This window comes from Pholcus phalangioides, unplaced genomic scaffold, assembly GCF_987345545.1.
Source record: "Pholcus phalangioides strain wild (caught in Gottingen) unplaced genomic scaffold, Ppha-v1.0 ptg000009l_1, whole genome shotgun sequence".
NCBI classification, from domain to species: Eukaryota; Metazoa; Arthropoda; class Arachnida; order Araneae; family Pholcidae; genus Pholcus; species Pholcus phalangioides.
Genome location: NW_028301602.1, coordinates 48028305 through 48046989, shown reverse-complemented (window position 1 = coordinate 48046989; position 18685 = coordinate 48028305). Strand labels below are relative to the sequence as shown.

General features: G+C 35.9%; 1 protein-coding gene across 14 annotated transcripts in view; it reads left to right on the top strand.

The window, feature by feature from the left end:
* The window catches only part of LOC149083233 (uncharacterized), a 71062-nt gene that overhangs the window by 10618 nt on the left and 41759 nt on the right, over positions 1-18685 (top strand). For 7 of the 14 annotated variants that reach the window (XM_089236438.1, XM_089236440.1, XM_089236434.1 and 4 more), the window contains exons 2-4: positions 5167-5321; positions 5572-5739; positions 17918-18073. In XM_089236438.1, the coding sequence (XP_089092564.1) occupies positions 5200-5321; positions 5572-5739; positions 17918-18073 (446 nt within the window). In that variant the 5' untranslated portion in view covers positions 5167-5199. Of the gene's footprint in view, positions 1-5166; positions 5322-5571; positions 5740-11147; positions 11353-17917; positions 18074-18685 lie in introns of those variants that run through there. The other 7 variants (XM_089236443.1, XM_089236445.1, XM_089236442.1 and 4 more) reach the window with 4 other exon arrangements.

Below are 18685 nucleotides of genomic sequence, written 5' to 3'. Positions count from 1 at the left end.
ACCCTTGATGACTGCACGACACAAAGCTTTACGCCTCGCCTGGGCCCGACAACACTGACATTGGACTGGAAACACATTGCCTGGTCTGACGAGTCTTGGTTCCAATTGCTTCGAGCTGATGGACGTGTACGGGTATTGAGACAACCTCATGAATCCATGGACCCTACATGTCAACAGGGGACTGTTCAAGCTGGTGGAGGCTCTGTGATGGTATGGGGGGTGTGCAGTTGGCGTGATATGGGACCCCCTGATACGTCTAGATACGACTCTGACAGGTGACAGGTACGTAAGCATCCTGTCTGATCACCTGCACCCATTCATGTCCATTGTGCATTCCGACAGACTTGTACAATTTCAGCAGGACAATGCGACACCCCACACGTCCAGAATTGCTACAAATTGACTCAAGGAACACTCTTCTGACTTTAGTCACTTTCGCTAGCCACCTAAATCCCCAGACATGGACATATCTGGGATGCCTTGCAACGTGCTGTTCAGAAGAGATCTCCACCCCTTCTTACTCCTACGGATTTATGGACAGCCCTGCAGGATTCATGGTGCCAATTACCTCCAGCACTACTTCAGACATTAGTCGAGTCCATGCCACGTCGTGTTGCGGCACTTCTGCGGGCTCGCGGGGGCCCTACATGATATTAGGCAGGTGTACCAGTTTTTTTTTGGCTCTTCAGTGTATTAGAAGCATCCTAAAAAATCAGGGCCTATTTTTATTAGGTCTTATTATCAGGGAAACACAATATTAGAAGTCCATAAACTACCATATATTCAGGGGCAGCTCGTGAGGGAGGTGCGTAGGTGCTTCCCCCCTTGAAAACTTCTCATTAATTTAATTCTTCAAATGGATTTGATGCCAACTTATTGCCATTAAGTTTCTTTTTTTTAAATGAATTTCATAAATTAGAAAAGATATTTTTGGAAGCCACTGGTAAAAAGTGTTCCGTAAAATATTGATCATATGGACAAGGTTTGGCAAGGCTATCCATGGAGAAGGCTCTGTATTTTTTTCGTTTTTAGGCGCTTTCCTTCATGTGGCAATGTGAGATACCCTTTAGTAGCAGGGTATCTCACATTACTCTTGTATCAGCAGAAATACAAGAGAAAGGGGGGGGGATAGTTAGTACAGGTTATTAGGCTTGTTTTGACGACACTGAAAATGCTCCCCGGATAGTTTTACCTCATTTTATATCCTTGGGGTACATTCTGACGGTATATCTTTAAATGACATAAGATTTTATAAGTGATTTTTTTCAAAAAGTCTCATAAAAGTGGCCAGAATGTATATATATTTTTCATATGAAGTGTCTTAGTCATTTAAAGTTATATATAAAAGCCAAAATTTCTCATTCTTACAACATTTTCTAACCTTTGGCTACATTCTGATGCTCGATCTTAAGCAAATTCATGAATAAGGATTGCATCACATATCTAAATGTAGTGGTGTATTATCTCACAGGGTTTCTTTTTCTATTCACAAAGAAGCAGCAACAGTGGTGACACCATCATGCTAGGGGCAGGTGGTCCTATAATCCAATAAAGACACCAGCTGTCCTTAAAGGACAAAGACCAGTGTACTAGTAGTTACATTACCTCACATACATTTTCATTTTCTTTCCCATAAGAAGTAGCACATCTCCTACTGTATATGTCCTAGTCTTAATATTCAATAGTTGTTTTTTTATACTTTCACACTGTTAAGTCCAGTTAATCAAGGTTCTACTGTATAGTAGTAACAGATTTATGAAAAATAATCAGCTATATACAGGGTGATTATAATTTAAGTTTTGATTCCAAAACTATACAATAAGTACTGATTGGAATGACCTGAAAATTTGCATGGATACTCCTGAAGCAATGGACGTTTCTTTCGCAAAAGAAAAAAGTGCAAAATGTGCAAGTAGATGATGCTGTACTTGGCCAGCAGTATAATCTATTTTGTGCAACCACATCATTTCGGCACTTCCACAGCATCAGTGTGTGGATAGAACTTCTATCAAGATGCACATTGCAATACCAGCAAAGCAGCTGCTGAAGACCCATTTTGACAGGATGCACCTTAACCCTTGCAACTTCTGGCTGTGGGGTACCTCAAAATGTTATAAACAGTGGTCAGATTGCAAACTTTGGTGAATTGTAATCTCCAGCACATTCCCTATATGTTAGAAGTTCCTCATTCCTCAGGAATATGAACGGGGGAAAGGGGGTGCGTTTGGTTTAATAAAGCTGAATTGCAAGCACATCCACATTATGACCATGGCATACTCCGATTCTGCTGTTGAACAAGAATTTTTGTGCTTTCAACCTCATAGCCAGAACACGCGGTGGACAACATATTTAACATTTTTTGAGTAAGTTGTAGTTATTTGTTCAATTACTTCATTTTTTTTGTTATGTTTCCGTGAATTATGGACTCGTGCAATGCTATAATTAAGTTATAATTTTGCCATGACTGGCTATCGTTTCCATTCTGCGAGCAAATTTCCCACATGTTGGATGATGCCATTAATTTTACATTTTTAAGTATTTTTTCCCCTTTATCAAATAAAATTGAATTTTTTCAGGAATATTCATGTCAATTTTCAAGTCATTCTGACAATCGCTCTTTTTTTTACAGTGTTTTGAAATCAGAACCTTAGTTATAATCACCCTGTATATCGTAAATCATCGTTAATTAATGTGCATTATTTATGCTTCATTAAATGCATTATATTCACCTAATTTTTATTACTTTTTTCAAAATAGCTTCGTAATTAAGTATACTGAAAGTAACTGGAGAAAAACCTTTATATATTATATGATTAATAATAACATTAAAAGAATTTTCAAACACACAGTAATACATTGAGTCAAGCAAAAAATAATTAAATGGCAAAAGTTGGTTTTTGTTAAATGTAATAAATATTTATTGATTAATTAGCATGGGAATAGTGTTAATTACATTAATAAACATTTTATTTTTGTTAATTATTGGAAGTTTGAATGATTTTTCAGAAATTTCATTGTTTTTAATGTTAATACTATTTAAACCAAAAAAACCCGGTTATTTGTTTTTTTTACCAACCCTGCCGGGTACTGATGCTGCCATCCATTTTCTATCTTTCAAATCTGTTGTCTTTTTTACATTAGAATGTATTTGAACAAAAAATACATTTATAATTTTATCATAGTATTTTATACAATTTTTAAATTAGAGTATAATATTGGAAGAAGAGTATAAATTTTCACAATTTGCAAAAACCATCACCGATGGCGACTGTTAAACTTAAATGATTTTCAACATTGTTAAGATATCGATTAAGCTCACTGTACAAACTATTTACATTAATGTTACGTTGATAGAGCATTGTTATTTTTGTATTGTATAGATATACGGATAATGTGAAAAATAATTTGAGAAACAAAAATAAATGTTTTCAATGCAGTGCAATACTTTACTAATTGTAAATGCATGCACTTGACTACATATTTGCACTGATAGATGGCAGTGTTTTTTTAGGAATCTGCGTTCCGCAAAATATCCGAACACGAGTCGCCACTGCATATATCATATATTCAACTTGAAAAACTTAACAGCAACAATTTGTTGTTGACAAAGGACAGCTGGAGAAGGACTATTACCTTCAATAGCCTTGGAGCCCATCAAACCTAAATCTTGTCATGCCCCTATGCCTCTCTACTAACACTCCTAGTTTAGACATTCGCCTCTGTACTGAAAGATAGTCTGTGGGAAATAAATAGTGCCCCACACACACATTAACAGGATACAGGATGCCCCCCAATGGGTACACAGCATAAAGATTTCTGCAGATTTCGATAAATATAATTGAGAGAAGCATTTAGCTAATGACGACAAGTATAATCTATAATGGGGCATGATAAATTTCAAATGTGAGGTTGGCATGGCAACCAAAAAATTAGTATTGGCACCTAAAATTTCAATGTGTGATTACCAAATTTGAGTCTGAGAGCAAAATGTTTTCGGAATTTACATATGCTATTCTGCCAACGTAGAAAGGGGTTGCAAACTCCCAGAAATGTTGAAAAAAATATATTTCAGATTATTTTCCTCTGAAAAAAAAAAGTTCTTTGCTCCTGAATCTCACTGCAGACCTGCCAATTTTTCATATTTAGCCTGACTGTGCCAGAGTTTGCAATGTTTACAGGTCTTCTGGATTATGTATGCATATTGCTGGGATTCAAATAATTGAACCATCAACATGAATGAACAATCGAAAATGAAGAAACATTTAGTTGACGGTTTTCTGTTGCCATTGGTTCTTTTTATTCTAAAGCAATTCCCATATCATTTGCATAAAGAAGCTCTTGCGATATTGCATCTTCTGAATGGTACCCTGTATGAATGGTGGTCACAGTCATCCAAATCCATGAACATGGCAGTTTTTTTAAGTGTTTGATCGCAAGATAGCTGGTAGATAATTTAGTAGATTTTTTCTATGCCAGTCATATTTCATAGCATTTATGGGGGATCGGGACACCCCAGAAAATATGAAACATCGCTTGTTGTGGGCAAAATTCCTGATTGCTGATGGGAGGGAAATTGAGGGCTTCTATAAATCTTAATATAATAATAAGTAACATGATCCCCACATATTTCCAAGTTAATCCGTATCTGTCCATTAATTAAAATGATTTTGCCAAAAAAATTTAACAATGAAAATGACAAGTATCATTGAAGGAAGCATCATTGGAAAAAATGGTTATTCCTTCAGAAGAGTAAGACAAATGATGATTAAAAATATAGGAATGTCCTGTAAAATGTGTCATCTTATGTATTTCCTCTCATGTTGGTTCTTATTATGGCCACAAAAGAAATTGGCATGCAAAATTGCCAGGTTTTTCAGTAAATTGCAAGATTTTGATAAGAAAGGTACAGGATTTTTACCTTTTGGAGATTGGCAGGTCTGTAGCTGACACTCAATTTTTTAAATATTTGTCGAGCTTTGATGTATAAACAGATTCATATTATATATCAAAATGCTGTTCTCAATGATTTCCATCAGAATTTGGGAAATTACCCAGGTTATTTTGAAAAATGTATAACACCTGGCATTTTAGAGATATGTAGAATGTAGCACACATCCGTGAAGATTTCATTTTGCTTTCAATTAATTATTTTTTGTTCATCCCCAGTAGTGTTGATGCGAGAATAAGATTTTTGCAGTTATGAAGCCATTAAAAACACAGAGGATGGTCAAGAGTCCAGCACATCGTTCTCCTGGCAAAAAGATCCAAGCTTCACGTAAACAAGGTTCTTATAGATCACCTCAGCAGTTTGTTTCTAATAGGTAAGAGCTGGGATTAATGAATGATTGATTCTTCATGCTGAAAGAATGTACCAAAAATAGGGTTTATTTTTTGAGAATACTTTATAAGAAATGTAACAAATGGTTTTTCGTAGTTTTGAGTTTTTCTGAATTGACTCACAATCTGACTGAAATCACATCTTTTGAAAACACAAATGTTAATGTGTGGAATTCAAGTTGACAAAAAACTCACTTTACCATTTTGTTTTGATCTTCTTTTTTTTTTTTTCAGGTCGGTGAGTGGAAACATATCTGGAGGTATGAAGCAATCAGAGCTGTCTTCTCTGTTGCCTTCAAGGTCATCAAAACCATCATCTCATTTATCAAGATCTCATGCATTCACTCCTCCACAAAGGTTACCTCAGAGAAAGAGTCATCATCCTGCTTTGTCTTTCGACAGGTATCATCCATTCATAACACCGTTTCAATCTATATCTGCGTTTGTCAAGGCATGTCAATATTTTGACAACAGCCATTCATACAACGTTCAAGGATCCTATCAATCATGTTGAGCACATATTATATCCAAAGATTTGTTTTATTTGAGAGCATTTTGCTTTTGGCCAAAATAACCATTTTCAAAATGGTATTGACTTCTTAGATTCTATCCCAATCATTCAATGACTTAGGTTGGGAAAGACCAGAGAAGCTGACTTATTACGATTGATATTGATTGCAATGATGCCCTTTTTTGTGGAAAATTTTCATGAGTTATTCACTATTTTGAAGAAAAAAAAGAGTTCCTTAAAATTACTTGCTAAGAAAATGAATTGTGCATTTTTGCAAAAAAATTAGATCTGGCTGAAAGAAAGTGGGTGCGGTAACCTTAGTTGATAAGACATAAGACTGTAAAGGATGTTTGGGTGTTGCGAATTTGCTGTCTACTCAGTTCTTGTCAGAATATTTCCTGACACAGACATGCAACAGAACAGGACTGGTGCAAGACAACCATACATCACATTGGTATCGTAGGAAGTCCCCTTACACCAAGCTATTAACTCACCAACCTTTTGATGAGAGACGTAGGAAGAAAAAAAGACATCCAGAATCAGCTATAAGCTGTATGTCTCGGTCAAATTAGCCTCAGTGTGCAGAAAATGACCGTGTTATGGAAATGACGAAAAATGCGATGAAAATGATTATATGAAAATGTCTTTCAGATGATTGATATTCAGATTTTTCCTTTGAAGCGTATTTTTATCAAATTTGCTTTGACTGTCATAGAAGTATGAGAAAAGTGAATTATTTAAAAGCTTCCTTTATCCTACTCCACCCGCAAAAATATATATTTAATGCACATGGATGGATATCGGGAAGGAAGAGTGTAAAAAAGTGAGATATGAGATTGGTCAATTAGGACTGCAGGCAATTGCATTTGCTCCATGCAGGCAAACTTATGATAAATCAGACTTTTTTTATTTTGCAATGGTTTAAATCAGGGGGGGGGGACATTTACAAAGCTAAAAGTTGAATGGAGAAAGACAGAGTGATAGCTGTCACCACAAAAGTGATTCCAGATTTAAAGATTTACAGAATCTTTTGTGTTTCTTTTTCCTCATACAAATCATCAGTCTTGAATAGATTGAAATCGTACATGTGAAAAGTGTAAATCGATTTCACATGCATAATTTGTAATCGCCTGAAAAAAGCATCTTGAGAAATAACAAACTAGATACATACTGTATGAGTCAAAACATTGTCTTCTTAAGCTTATTATTAACCTTACTGAGATTTCATGCCATCTCAGTTCTGAAAATGGATAGGATGCTAATATAGGAGCTTCCCAAACTTGTTCAGCACCATCATCACATTATCAAGTTTGTGTTGCTGTTTTTTTTTCTTCAGACAATGTTTTCTGCTTGTCCACCTCTGCCCAGCTGTGTAAACATTACTTTTATTAAGAAGCTTGTTGTTAGTACTTTGCATCAATTATCATCAACATCAGTGTGCCAGATGATTCATTCAATTGCAGTAAGATGAGCATCATTGGGATGGAGGACTTGGCTTCTTGATTTAGACAGACCACCATCTGCATAACTAAATGAAATATTACTGAAGTGTTTTATTTATCTCAATATCCATAATGAAAGTGCATGGAAAAAGGAAAGGGGTACAAAATATAATCTCTCAATGTGGCTGGATGTTTTAAACTGCTTTTGAAAAAGCTTTCAAATCATAACAAAAGTCAGCACAGAGACCTACAAAATGGAAAATTATGCAACCTTCCTCAAAACTATGAACATTTCTTTTTTTGTTGAGGAACTGGGAATAAGCATTGTAAATTAACTGAGCATGCAATGCTACCTGCATGCATATCAGCACTTTTTATTTCATATGAAGCATCCCCAAAGCAGAATATGCCGAAAACTGTGACATATGTCACGGAATGATCAGTGCTACTGCAGAACAATCTCGGAAAGAATTTTAAGAAAAGTGTAGGAAACATTTGTGGGAGTTTTTACTCACATCAGAACACATCTGGTCAGCTGAAGGCTTGTTGCAGAACAATGCAAAACATTTGCCTTGGGGTGTGGCATGCTCTTTATAAATATTTGCTAAGTCGCAGTGGTGAATAATTGGATTGATAAAATTCTCTCTTTGTATTGCCTCAGCTGGTCTTTGTATTCAGGTATTTGATATTTGGTGTAGGAAAAGCAGAATCACAGCAGAAATCACTGAACCCCCTTCAAAACAATGTTATATCTTGTTTAATAAAGTAGGTGTTCTTCAAATTTTCAACAGGTATAAACTAAGGTGTATATGGAAAAATGTTCCGTTGAGAAATCATTTTACAAAATACCTAGGCTTGTCAATACTGAAATAAGAGGCTTTTAAGGAGTTGATATCTCATCAATACCACTTAAACGGCTGAAAAATAGACTAAAAACTACAAATACAACTCTATGTATCACAACTTTGAAATGACATGCTACTGCCAGTCTAAGCTGAACTATAACTGGAAAGCAAAATGAAATAAAGGCGTATGTGAATGATACTTTTAGAATCAAATTCATTTGATTTTGAGATTGATAGTAGAGTACATATAATTTTCTATCAGTATCATCAATGATATTGAAGAAAGAAATCTATACTATTGACAGGATATGGGTATTAAGCTTTACTCATTCAAAAGTTGGGTGATGTTTCATCTGTGGAATGAAAAATTTGAGGATCACTTTCTAGTTAGGCAAGAAAATAAATACAAAATTTGACCTTTCAGAGATGCGATTTCATTTTTTGAATTCCAAAGTAGGCTTTGAAGGCCAGAAACATATGCTATATGTATTGGACATATTGCAGAAAATTCTGAGAACATTCAATCAAGTGTTTGGTTTTGTCAAGGACATGAAAAATTGTTTATCTGAGTATCAAGCAGAATCAAGTTAATATCTGTTTGGAAACAGCTTGTGAGCAAACTTAAAACAACTCAGTCACATGTGAACACACTATTCTAGCAGTGGTGACTGATGCAGCTTGAAAGGGAAGATAATTGTCATGGCGAATGTAGCACTTAACATATTAAAGTATCCAGTCAAATATCTAGTTTATATGGCCAATAAATATTGGATTCTATTTGCTGAATCAAAAAAGTTCTTACAAATAATATGCGTTGTAAATGTGTATTGAATTTGGTCATCTTTGAAAATGGTTATGTATTATCCAAAGTAATTGCTGAATATAAGTTGCATAGGAATCCCCTTCATGTTCTTCCAGGATATGGAAATCTGTAAAGGGAAAAAACACTGAGCTATTCATGTTCGGAATATTTCATTAGCAAAAAAAACAAAAAAACTGATAACCTACACTGTGTGCCTGTATGAACTTAAAGCAGACCTATCACTTGAAAAACTCAATACAATCAATATCCTATTTCTGCACATTCTCTAAAGTTTGAAAAAACTACTCACAGAGTGATAAATTTTTCTCCCATTTATTGTCTGATTCATCAAACTTTAACTACCTGCTGGATCGCAGCTTTATGTTCCATTTCAGCTTATTATATTACAATCTTCTCCTTGTGATTGACCCATTTTCACAAGAAAAACCAGCAGCAGAGTGCAATCAGCACATCAGACATCAGCTTTTTCAACTTGCACATTCTTGACCGAATTTGGTGAGAGAAGTCTTTATGGAAATGTAGATATAGTAGCAATGATTATTCAAAGATATCTTGTGCAGAAATTATGTGAGAATTATTTACTTATTCTGGTGCTGTGGAGACGAGCTCAAAAGTCTTTGTTGAGTTTGAATAAATTTAATAATATTGTCTGTTACTGATACACCAGATGTCCAAGTTTGTTTTAGAAGCAAGATATATATATTCTTCCTATGAAGTTTGATCATTTCAGAAAGGATTATGTGAAAAATTCTGTTTTATGAATTCAAAAATCAGTTTATGTTCAGCTGTACAAAATATATGGCCCAACATTTTAGTTTTCATGCAGTCAAGCAAAGACATGATTTCATTCTAGCCAGTTTGGATTGTATCAAAATAGCTTTGAAAATTGGCTTGCCATCCATCTGGTGCAGCTGTGCACTTTCTATCTACTATGCTTTGCATATTTACAGTTTGTGGGGTTGATGGTAATTTTTTATAGTCATGCTAAGAATACTCATGAATTAATGCAAACGTTTTTTCTTTTATTCTTGGCTAAAACCAGTCTAACTTGTATATGCAACAGATATGTTAAAAAGAAAATTCAAGAAAAGCTCTGTTCAACAAAATAGATAACTTTATTATATTATAGAGCTGCAAGTTTAAAGCCTCATAGACATTGATGTTAATAAATCCCAAAGTGAATCAGATTTTTCGGACGGATTGATTACATTAGTTTGTATCCAATGAAAAAGTGAGAAAATTTGATATATATATATATATATATACACACACACATTCACACACACACATCTGTATCTGCATAATCCTGTCTGTCAAGAAAATTCCACAGAATAAATTTTCCCCCTTTCTTATTTTACCAAATAATGCATTGATGCAACATAATTGAAGATCACATTCATGTAGCTTCAATAAGAACTATTTTCTCGGAGGGATCTTAGAGTGACTGCGCGATGCCACCATTTTGTTGAACATAACATTGATACTAATTAATGTTGCCAAATACTACAATAAACACTTTTTTGTCCAATTTATATACGTGAAGGATGGCAGTGGAAGCCTTCGCTGCTTATATATTAGAAGAAGTTCATGCCTAAGCTAAAAAAGGGAAGAGAAACCATTGCATACTCTTCCTAGAATTAATAAAGTAGAATACTTTACAAGATCGAACCATGTCCTATCCTGTGAATTGTGCAGAAACCAAAGATGAATATTTCTTTAGATATTGGTGTGAATGTTGAAGAATGCATCTTCATTTTCCAGCCGTATCATCCCCAAAGCAGAATATGCTGAAAACGGTGGCATATGTTGCAAAACAATCTGGATGAATTTTAGGAACATAGTGTAGAAAACACTATTATGAGAATTTTCACTGCATAACATTTCTTGTCAGCTGAGGGCTCATTGCAGAACAATGCAAAACATTCTCCTTTGGGGGTGTATCATTGATATGATTTCAATTTCAAAAACATATCTGCTAAAGGAAGATCTGTCATCATCACTCTGTTACATCTTTTTTTTTATTGTGTCACTTTAACCCAATATATAGTCATATTGTATACGAGTCATTTTTTGGACATATTTTCCTCAAAATACTCTTGGTTATATACTGATTCTCATATTTCGAAAATTTGTGCATCTCAGCGAAGACAATCAAGTACATGATGAAATCTGTGTGGTTTTTTGTGTAGTTCTGAAACAATATTCAAGTGGAAAAATTTTATTTTGACTCTGAATAAGCAATTCATATGGCGCAACCAAGAGTTTCTTCCAAATATTCATTCATCTGGGGGAAAAAATACAGAAGAAAAGTAAAATGATTGTTAGGAATTCAAATAAATTTCAGTCCAGACAACAATGATTTCTTCACGACTAGTTTTATCAATTATCTGCTTGGTAGGTACTCATTTTTTTTCATTTAACTAAAAATTTTATTAAACAATATATTTTCCTCCTAGCTGTTAGCTCTTCATTATCGTTTCCCAAAATGTAAATGCATTGTAGATTTCTGAAAAACAAAATTTCAAAAATATTTCATGCTGGATTTTCATATGACAGAATTACTCAAGATAAAACAACATACACGGAGTCCTCATGATTCCACACTAATCCTTTGCCTAACTAATGCCCAATATAATGTCAAGAAAATATTGTCCATGTATCTCTATCCAGCAATTTTATGCATTATCCCGAGGACTTGAACATTGAATTGTAGGGCTCCACCATACAGTTGAACTTGTTTAATATAAACATGGTTAATACACGATTATTTGTTAGCAGGCCTACATAATTGCACTTCTGGGCTGGAACTGGGGGGGGGGGAAGAACTGCCTGGGCAGCAAATTTTAGTGTGGAGGGGCAATAAAAGTATAAAATTTCACTTTGGAGGGAGGCAGCAAAACCATTTTTGTCTCCCCCCCCCCCACACACACACACACAAATCCTTATGTCACCAATCCTGCATGCACTGTACTAGTGTTTTTAAAAAGTAAGTCTGTGCAGGATGAATCAAACATCTGAGAATACGGTTACATGTGCAATGAAATCTTATTAAGGAGCACCTCTCTGTTAAAGGAACGATTGTCATGACCCTAGTTTTAGTTTCCCTAATTAGTTTCTTAGAATCGAAATTCTAATAAAATATCTACATCAATCTATGTGCAATAGGCAGGGGTGGCTCGTGAAGGAGCTGCGTAGGTGCACGCCCCCCTGAAAATTATGTCATTAATTTAATTCTTTAAATGGATTTGATACCAACTTAATACCATTGAATTTCTTTTTTTTAATGAATTTTTATAAATTAGAAAAGAAAAATTTTCAAAAGCATTGATAAAAAAAAAGTCCTATAAAATACGAATCATATGGTAAATCTTCAGTAGTGCTTCCCATGGAGCTCTATATTCTTCTTTCCTCTTAGGCCGCTTTCTGTCCCACATCGTATGAGATGCCCCTTTGGTAGTATAAGAACCAGAAGGGGAAAGAATAATGGTTAGTTCATTCGTGTGTGCGAAGGGGGTGGTTTGGTGTTCTAAATCCCCCTCAAGCTGAGATTATAGTGTTATTTTGCAGGAAAAAACGTAAACTCCCCTTGAGAAGAAAAAAACATTGAATTCCCCCCACCAAGAAAATTCTGCGTACACCTATGGGTTAGTACAAGGTTATTATACTCATTTTAGGCGTGCAAAAACTTCATTTTAAATCAACTACCTTTTAACTTAATCGACTTATTCTAACTTAGAGTTAGAATATATTTGAATAAAGCATATATATATTTTATAACTTTATCATAGAAATTTATACACCTTTTAAATTAGAGTATAATATTCAGGCGTCTGTCCAGACCTTTTTGTAGGGTCCGGTTTTTGTGAAAAAAAAGTAATTTTGCAGAAAACGAAATAATCTAGTTAATCTACACAAAAGAAATGAAATTCCAAATTTATGGTTTCATTAATTTTTATTTTTAAACACTGTTTTTCAAATCCAGAATTTTGTAAAGTGTCCATTTTTTAGATCCAGAATTTTGTTGAAGGGTCTGAAAAATGAGCCCAAATTTTGGCTGGGCACAGACCCATGATATTGGAAGAATATGAATTTTCACAATTTGCATAAACCATTACAGATGGCAACTATTAAATTTAAGTGATTTTTCAATGTTAAGACAACGCAAACTTTTTTTTACGTAAGAACATTATTATTTTTTTATTGCAAAGCTATACAGATAATAGTTGATAAGGTTTTCGCGGCCATCATTTAATAAAAATTGTTTTTTCGGGTTCGAAGACCGTCGTCCGTTTGAGTTGGTTCTCAACGTTTCCCCAACACTAGTGGTTGGCATCATCAGGAGAATTGATAAACTGGATCAAAGTCAAGTTTTCCGGAGTCTCAGGTTGTATTTATGCACATAAGTGGCTTGAACTACACTATTGTTTTGCGATTGGTCAGTTGATTCTATGGCTGGCAGCGTATTGTAAACAGTTGTTATGCTGGTAGAACCTGATTGGCCGAGAGATGTGGTTATCTGATTGGCTGTTGTTGTCATTCTGTTGCTGGATCTTGAAGGGGAAGGTTCTTGTTCTTCTGAGAGCTGGTGTCCAGGATCTGCTCAATTTAAAAGTTTCTTCTCTTATATTATAGCTGTTTTTGTGCTTGTATATTTCAATAGCCTCTCTGTAGATTCGTGGGAAGAAGTGGTCAACATTAGCTATTACCTGTGTTTCGCTGAACTGTACACTGTGGTTGTCGTAAAGCGCATGCTCTGCCACCGCCGACTTTTCTGTTTGGCCCATTCTGCAGCATCGTTCGTGCTCTTTTATTCTCGTGGCCACAGACCTTTTTGTGGTTCCAATATATACCTGACCACAGGTGCACGGTATTCGGTAGATCCCCGGTGTTGATAGAGGGTCACGGTGGTCTTTTGCTGATCGCAGCATTTCACATATTTTTCTGGTTGGTTTGAAAAGGGTCTTTATATGATGTTTTTTCATGACCTTGCTGATTCTTGCCGTCACTCCGGGGATAAAAGGCAGTACAGCTTTTCCAATTGATTGTGACTGCTCATTTTCCGTTGGTGATTCCTTGATGGAGCGTAAGGCTTTCTTGATGTCGTCTTTCGTGTACCCATTAGAGCGGAAAACTGATTTTTTCAATCTCTTTACCTAGATCTTTTCCTTCACATAGTCGTCTTGCCCTCTCGATCAAGGTTTTCAGTACGCCTCGTTTTTGGTGAGGATGATGATTGGAGAGCTTATGAACATATCTGTTGGTGTGAGTAGGCTTACGATAAATGCTGTGGCCTAAACGTTGACCTTGACGGCTGACCAGAACGTCCAAGAACGGGATCTGTCCTTCTTTCTCTATTTCCATAGTGAACTTGATGTTCTCATGAATTCCATTGAGATGGTCCAAGAATCTGTGAAGATTTTCTTCACCATGCCCCCAAACAACGAATGTATCGTCAACGTAGCGGAGCCAAATCGTTGGTTTGAGAGGCGCTGTTGTTACTGCCTGCTCCTCGAATTTTTCATAAAGAAGTTGGCAACGACCGGGCTCAAGGGGCTTCCCATGGCTACTCCATCCGTCTGTTCATAGATGATGTTGTTCCAGGTGAAATAGGTTGTAGTAAGGCAAAGCTGGAAAAGGCCTACTATATCTTTTTGGAATATTTCATCGAGTAGTGCTAAGACGTCTTTCAGTGGCACCTTGGTGAACAATGATACGATGTCGAAGCTCACCAGTATATCATCAGGTTGCAAGTTGATATTTCTTATTTTTTCGACGAAGTGACCAGAATCTTTCACAAATGTGCTTGTTTTTCCTATGTGTGGCTGCAAGATGGTGGTTAACACCTTGGCTAGATTGTAGGTGGGAGATCCAATGGAGCTCACAATCGGCCGCAACGGAACCAGTTCTTTATGTATTTTCGGCAAACCATAAATGCGAGGAGAAAGTGCTTCTGTTCTGCAGATACCTTTTTTCTCATTCTCAGGTAAAGACGAGGATTTCACCAAACTGTTCATCTTCCTCAGGATCTTTTGTGTTGGGTCTTTTTTGAGCACTCTATACGTTTATGGATCCAAGAGTTCTGTCATTTTACGGCCGTATTCTTCTGTCTTCATTATTACCGTTGCATTTCCCTTGTCTGCTGACAGAATGAGAATATCTTTATCGGAGTTGAGGCTCCTAATCGCTCGTAGTTCGGCTGCTTTTAGATTTTTCCGGGGTGGCTTGGCTCTTGACAGAATTCTGGATGTTTCTACTCATATTTCTTCTGCTTGCTCTTCTGGCATGTTTCTCATGGCTGATTCAATATTTGCGATGATTTCTTCAGTGGGAATTTCACGTGGGGTGATGGCAAAATTTCCTCCCTTGGCGAGCACTGATACTTCGTTTTCTGTAAGCACTCGATCTGTCAAGTTCACCACAGTCTTTTTCATGTCCATGGGTGGATGCTCAAACCGGCGTTGGTTGATCTTATGAAACTTCACTTTTTGATGTTCTGTGTTGCAGTTGATGTGGTTCTCCATACTCCTGTATGTGATCCCATCAGTTTTATTCCAGTCCTCGGGACTCAGCTTGCTACTCAGGTGATAGAATATATCCAGTATGTTTTTGTCGGTTCTGGCAAGTTCTCTTCGCGTGAAGTGAATACGTTCGCGAAGCAACGATTTCTCCAATCGGTTGTAGATGCTGTGAGCTTGTGCAGTAATGAAGAGGCGTTTCATCTTCAGAAAGGCGGGAATGATATTCGATGCTGCAGAATGGGCCAAACAGAAAAGTCAGCGGTGGCAGAGCATGCGCTTTACGACAACCACAGTGTACAGTTCAGCGAAACACAGGTAATAGCTAATGGTGACCACGAATCTACAGAGAGGCTATTGAAATATACAAGCACAAAAACAGCTATAATATAAGAGAAGAAACTTTGAAATTGAGCAGATCCTGGACACCAGCTCTCAGAAGAACAAGAACCTTCCCCTTCAAGATCCAGCAACAGAATGACAACAATAGCCAATCAGATAACTCCACATCTCTTGGCCAATCAGGTTCTACCAGCATAACAACTGTTTACAATACGCTGCCAGCCATAGAATCAACTGACCAATCGCAAAACAATAGTGTAGTTCAAGCCACTTATGTGCATAAATACAACCTGAGACTCCGGAAAACTTGACTTTGATCCAGTTTATCAATTCTCCTGATGATGCCAACCACTAGTGTTGGGGAAACGTTGAGAACCAACTCAAACGGACGACGGTCTTCGAACCCGAAAAAACAATTTTTATTTATACAGATAATGTTAAAAATAATTTGGTAAACAAAAATAAATTTGCCAAAAATAAATTGCCTCGGGCAGAAAAATTGACAGGGCGGCAAGTTTTATGGGAGAACAAAGAACACTTTTATATGTATAAAATTATTAATTATTAAAATTTGGGGGTGCAAAATCATATTTGCCGTGGGTGGCAAAATTCCTAGTTATGGTCCTGCGTGTACTTGACTACATATCACCGATATGTGGTGGTATATTTTTGTAAACCAGCGCACCCCCCCCCCAAAATATCTGATTACGAGCCGCCACTGGTAATAGACAATTTCTGAACAAGTTTTTTAAACTCTATAACAGGGGCAAGAGCTATAAAAAATCGATTCATATTTTTGTCACATCAAAACTTTTACTACTACTTCTTAACCATACCTGAATCTCATACACATTCCTGTGGAATTGATTCACAAGGGATTACTGAATTTTGTGAAGAAGCATATTCTGGCTAATATAATATTATCTGATAATAAATAGAAATATGATGACTTTTGTCATGAAAAATGGCATGGAACTTTTGGATCACACAGGGTTGAAACTACGATCACATTTTTTTGCAAAATGCGAAAGAAAATCTTAGAATGCAAAAGAGGTAGTAGCCCCTTTCACAAAAATACGTACAGGAGGTACAAAACAAGTAAACATTCATCCATCAATCATTAGCATTTTAACATTTAAAACTTTTTTCCCATTTTCACTTTTTTGCTAAAGGTATTTTTTATCTAGCTTAAACCCTGTTGGGATTTGTCAAGCTTTGCTACCATGTTCCAGAAGTTGAACTTCTAGATTCATTTGCTAAGACCAAATTGCTAAATCTTCATGAATGATCATCTTAGACTATAGTTTCCCAACCTTTTTGTCGCATCCCCCCCCCTTCAGAAATTTTTTCTCCCATCACCCCTCACCGCAATCTAACCCATAGGATCCTATGTTATACCCGTAACTTCCACCACCCCCTGGAACTTTCCATCTCCCCCTTGGGTTAACATCCACATTGGGAATTGCTGTCTTAGACTGTTTCTCATATCTGGCTCAGAGATTGAAATGATTATGTATCTCTGGCCTAGACCATTCTGTTTCATCCTTAAATGGAGGAAATCATTAAATTGCTAACTTGAAGATTGTTAAATTAATGTTTTACTATATCAATTTAGCACATCTTAATGGTGATAATTGGCTTTTTATCATTGACCCTTATTCTGGATGGTTAGAAGTATTCAAGCTTAGACAAGTGGATGCTATAAATCTGTTCCATAATTGAATTCTCATAGCAGTTGAGAGTGTTGTCTTTTTCTTTTTTTAACCCTTTAAGTGGCAGTTGGAAATCACTAAACCCCCCCCCCCCCCCAAAATGTCATATCTTTTTTAATAAAGTAGGCTTTCTTCCGATTTTCAGTTGGTGCAAACTAGGGGAAAGTTTTCCATTGAGAAATCATTTTTACAAAATTTCTGAGCTTTTCAAAGCCAAAATGAGAGGCTTTTATGGTGAGATATCTTGTCATTGCCGCTTAAAGGGTTAATTTTGTACAATCATGGAACTCTGATGATTTAATATATGTAAAGAAATGATGTAACGATGTAACTTGAGTTTATTGTTCTCAAAATTTGGATTTTTCTCATTTTGTTTTGTAAAATATTCAGAGCACGCGGCCCAAAAAGAAGTTACGAGAAAAAACAATTTTCCCATTCTCCTATTGAACGGAGAATCACAGAAAGTTCTCGAATGTTATTGCCAAGAAGTAAAAGTCCCCACATTCATTCGTCACCGTATGGTTCTATGCCAAAGAAAACAAGAAGGTAATTCACACATATAGTTTTATCTTTATCATTATTTATATATTTTAATAAAAATTAGGGCTGTGGTCCAATTAATGGGGGTGGTTAATCAATGAATTCAATTCAAATTTGTATCAAAAGTTTGTAATTTTACTTGATTTGTTTAACAAATTTGATTAGATTATGTACCTATGTACAGTAAAACATCGATTATCTGAACACATTGGGACCGAAGGGTGTTCGGAAAATTGATTTCGAAACTGATTCGATAACTCAAAGAAATAAATTTAAATGCAGCAACAAAAGTCTTGAAATAATTAAAATTAACCGACTTATTCTGAAAAGTAAGTAAAAAAAGCAATGCACCACAAAAGAAAAAAAAATTAATCCATATTTAATTGCTTCAACTTGCTTGACATTTTGCCATCCCATCCTATAATAGTTTCAACATTAAAAATTGAAGTGGATCAGCGTTAGGCCACGACTCTAACCACGCGAGACATTTTGTGAAATACTGTTCTACCTCACTGTGCGTTGTTACATCTACCATTGGTTCATCTTCATCACTTTCACAGTCATCCAGGACTGGAATACTGGGAGTTCCTGAAGCATATCTAAGAATTCTTTTGAATC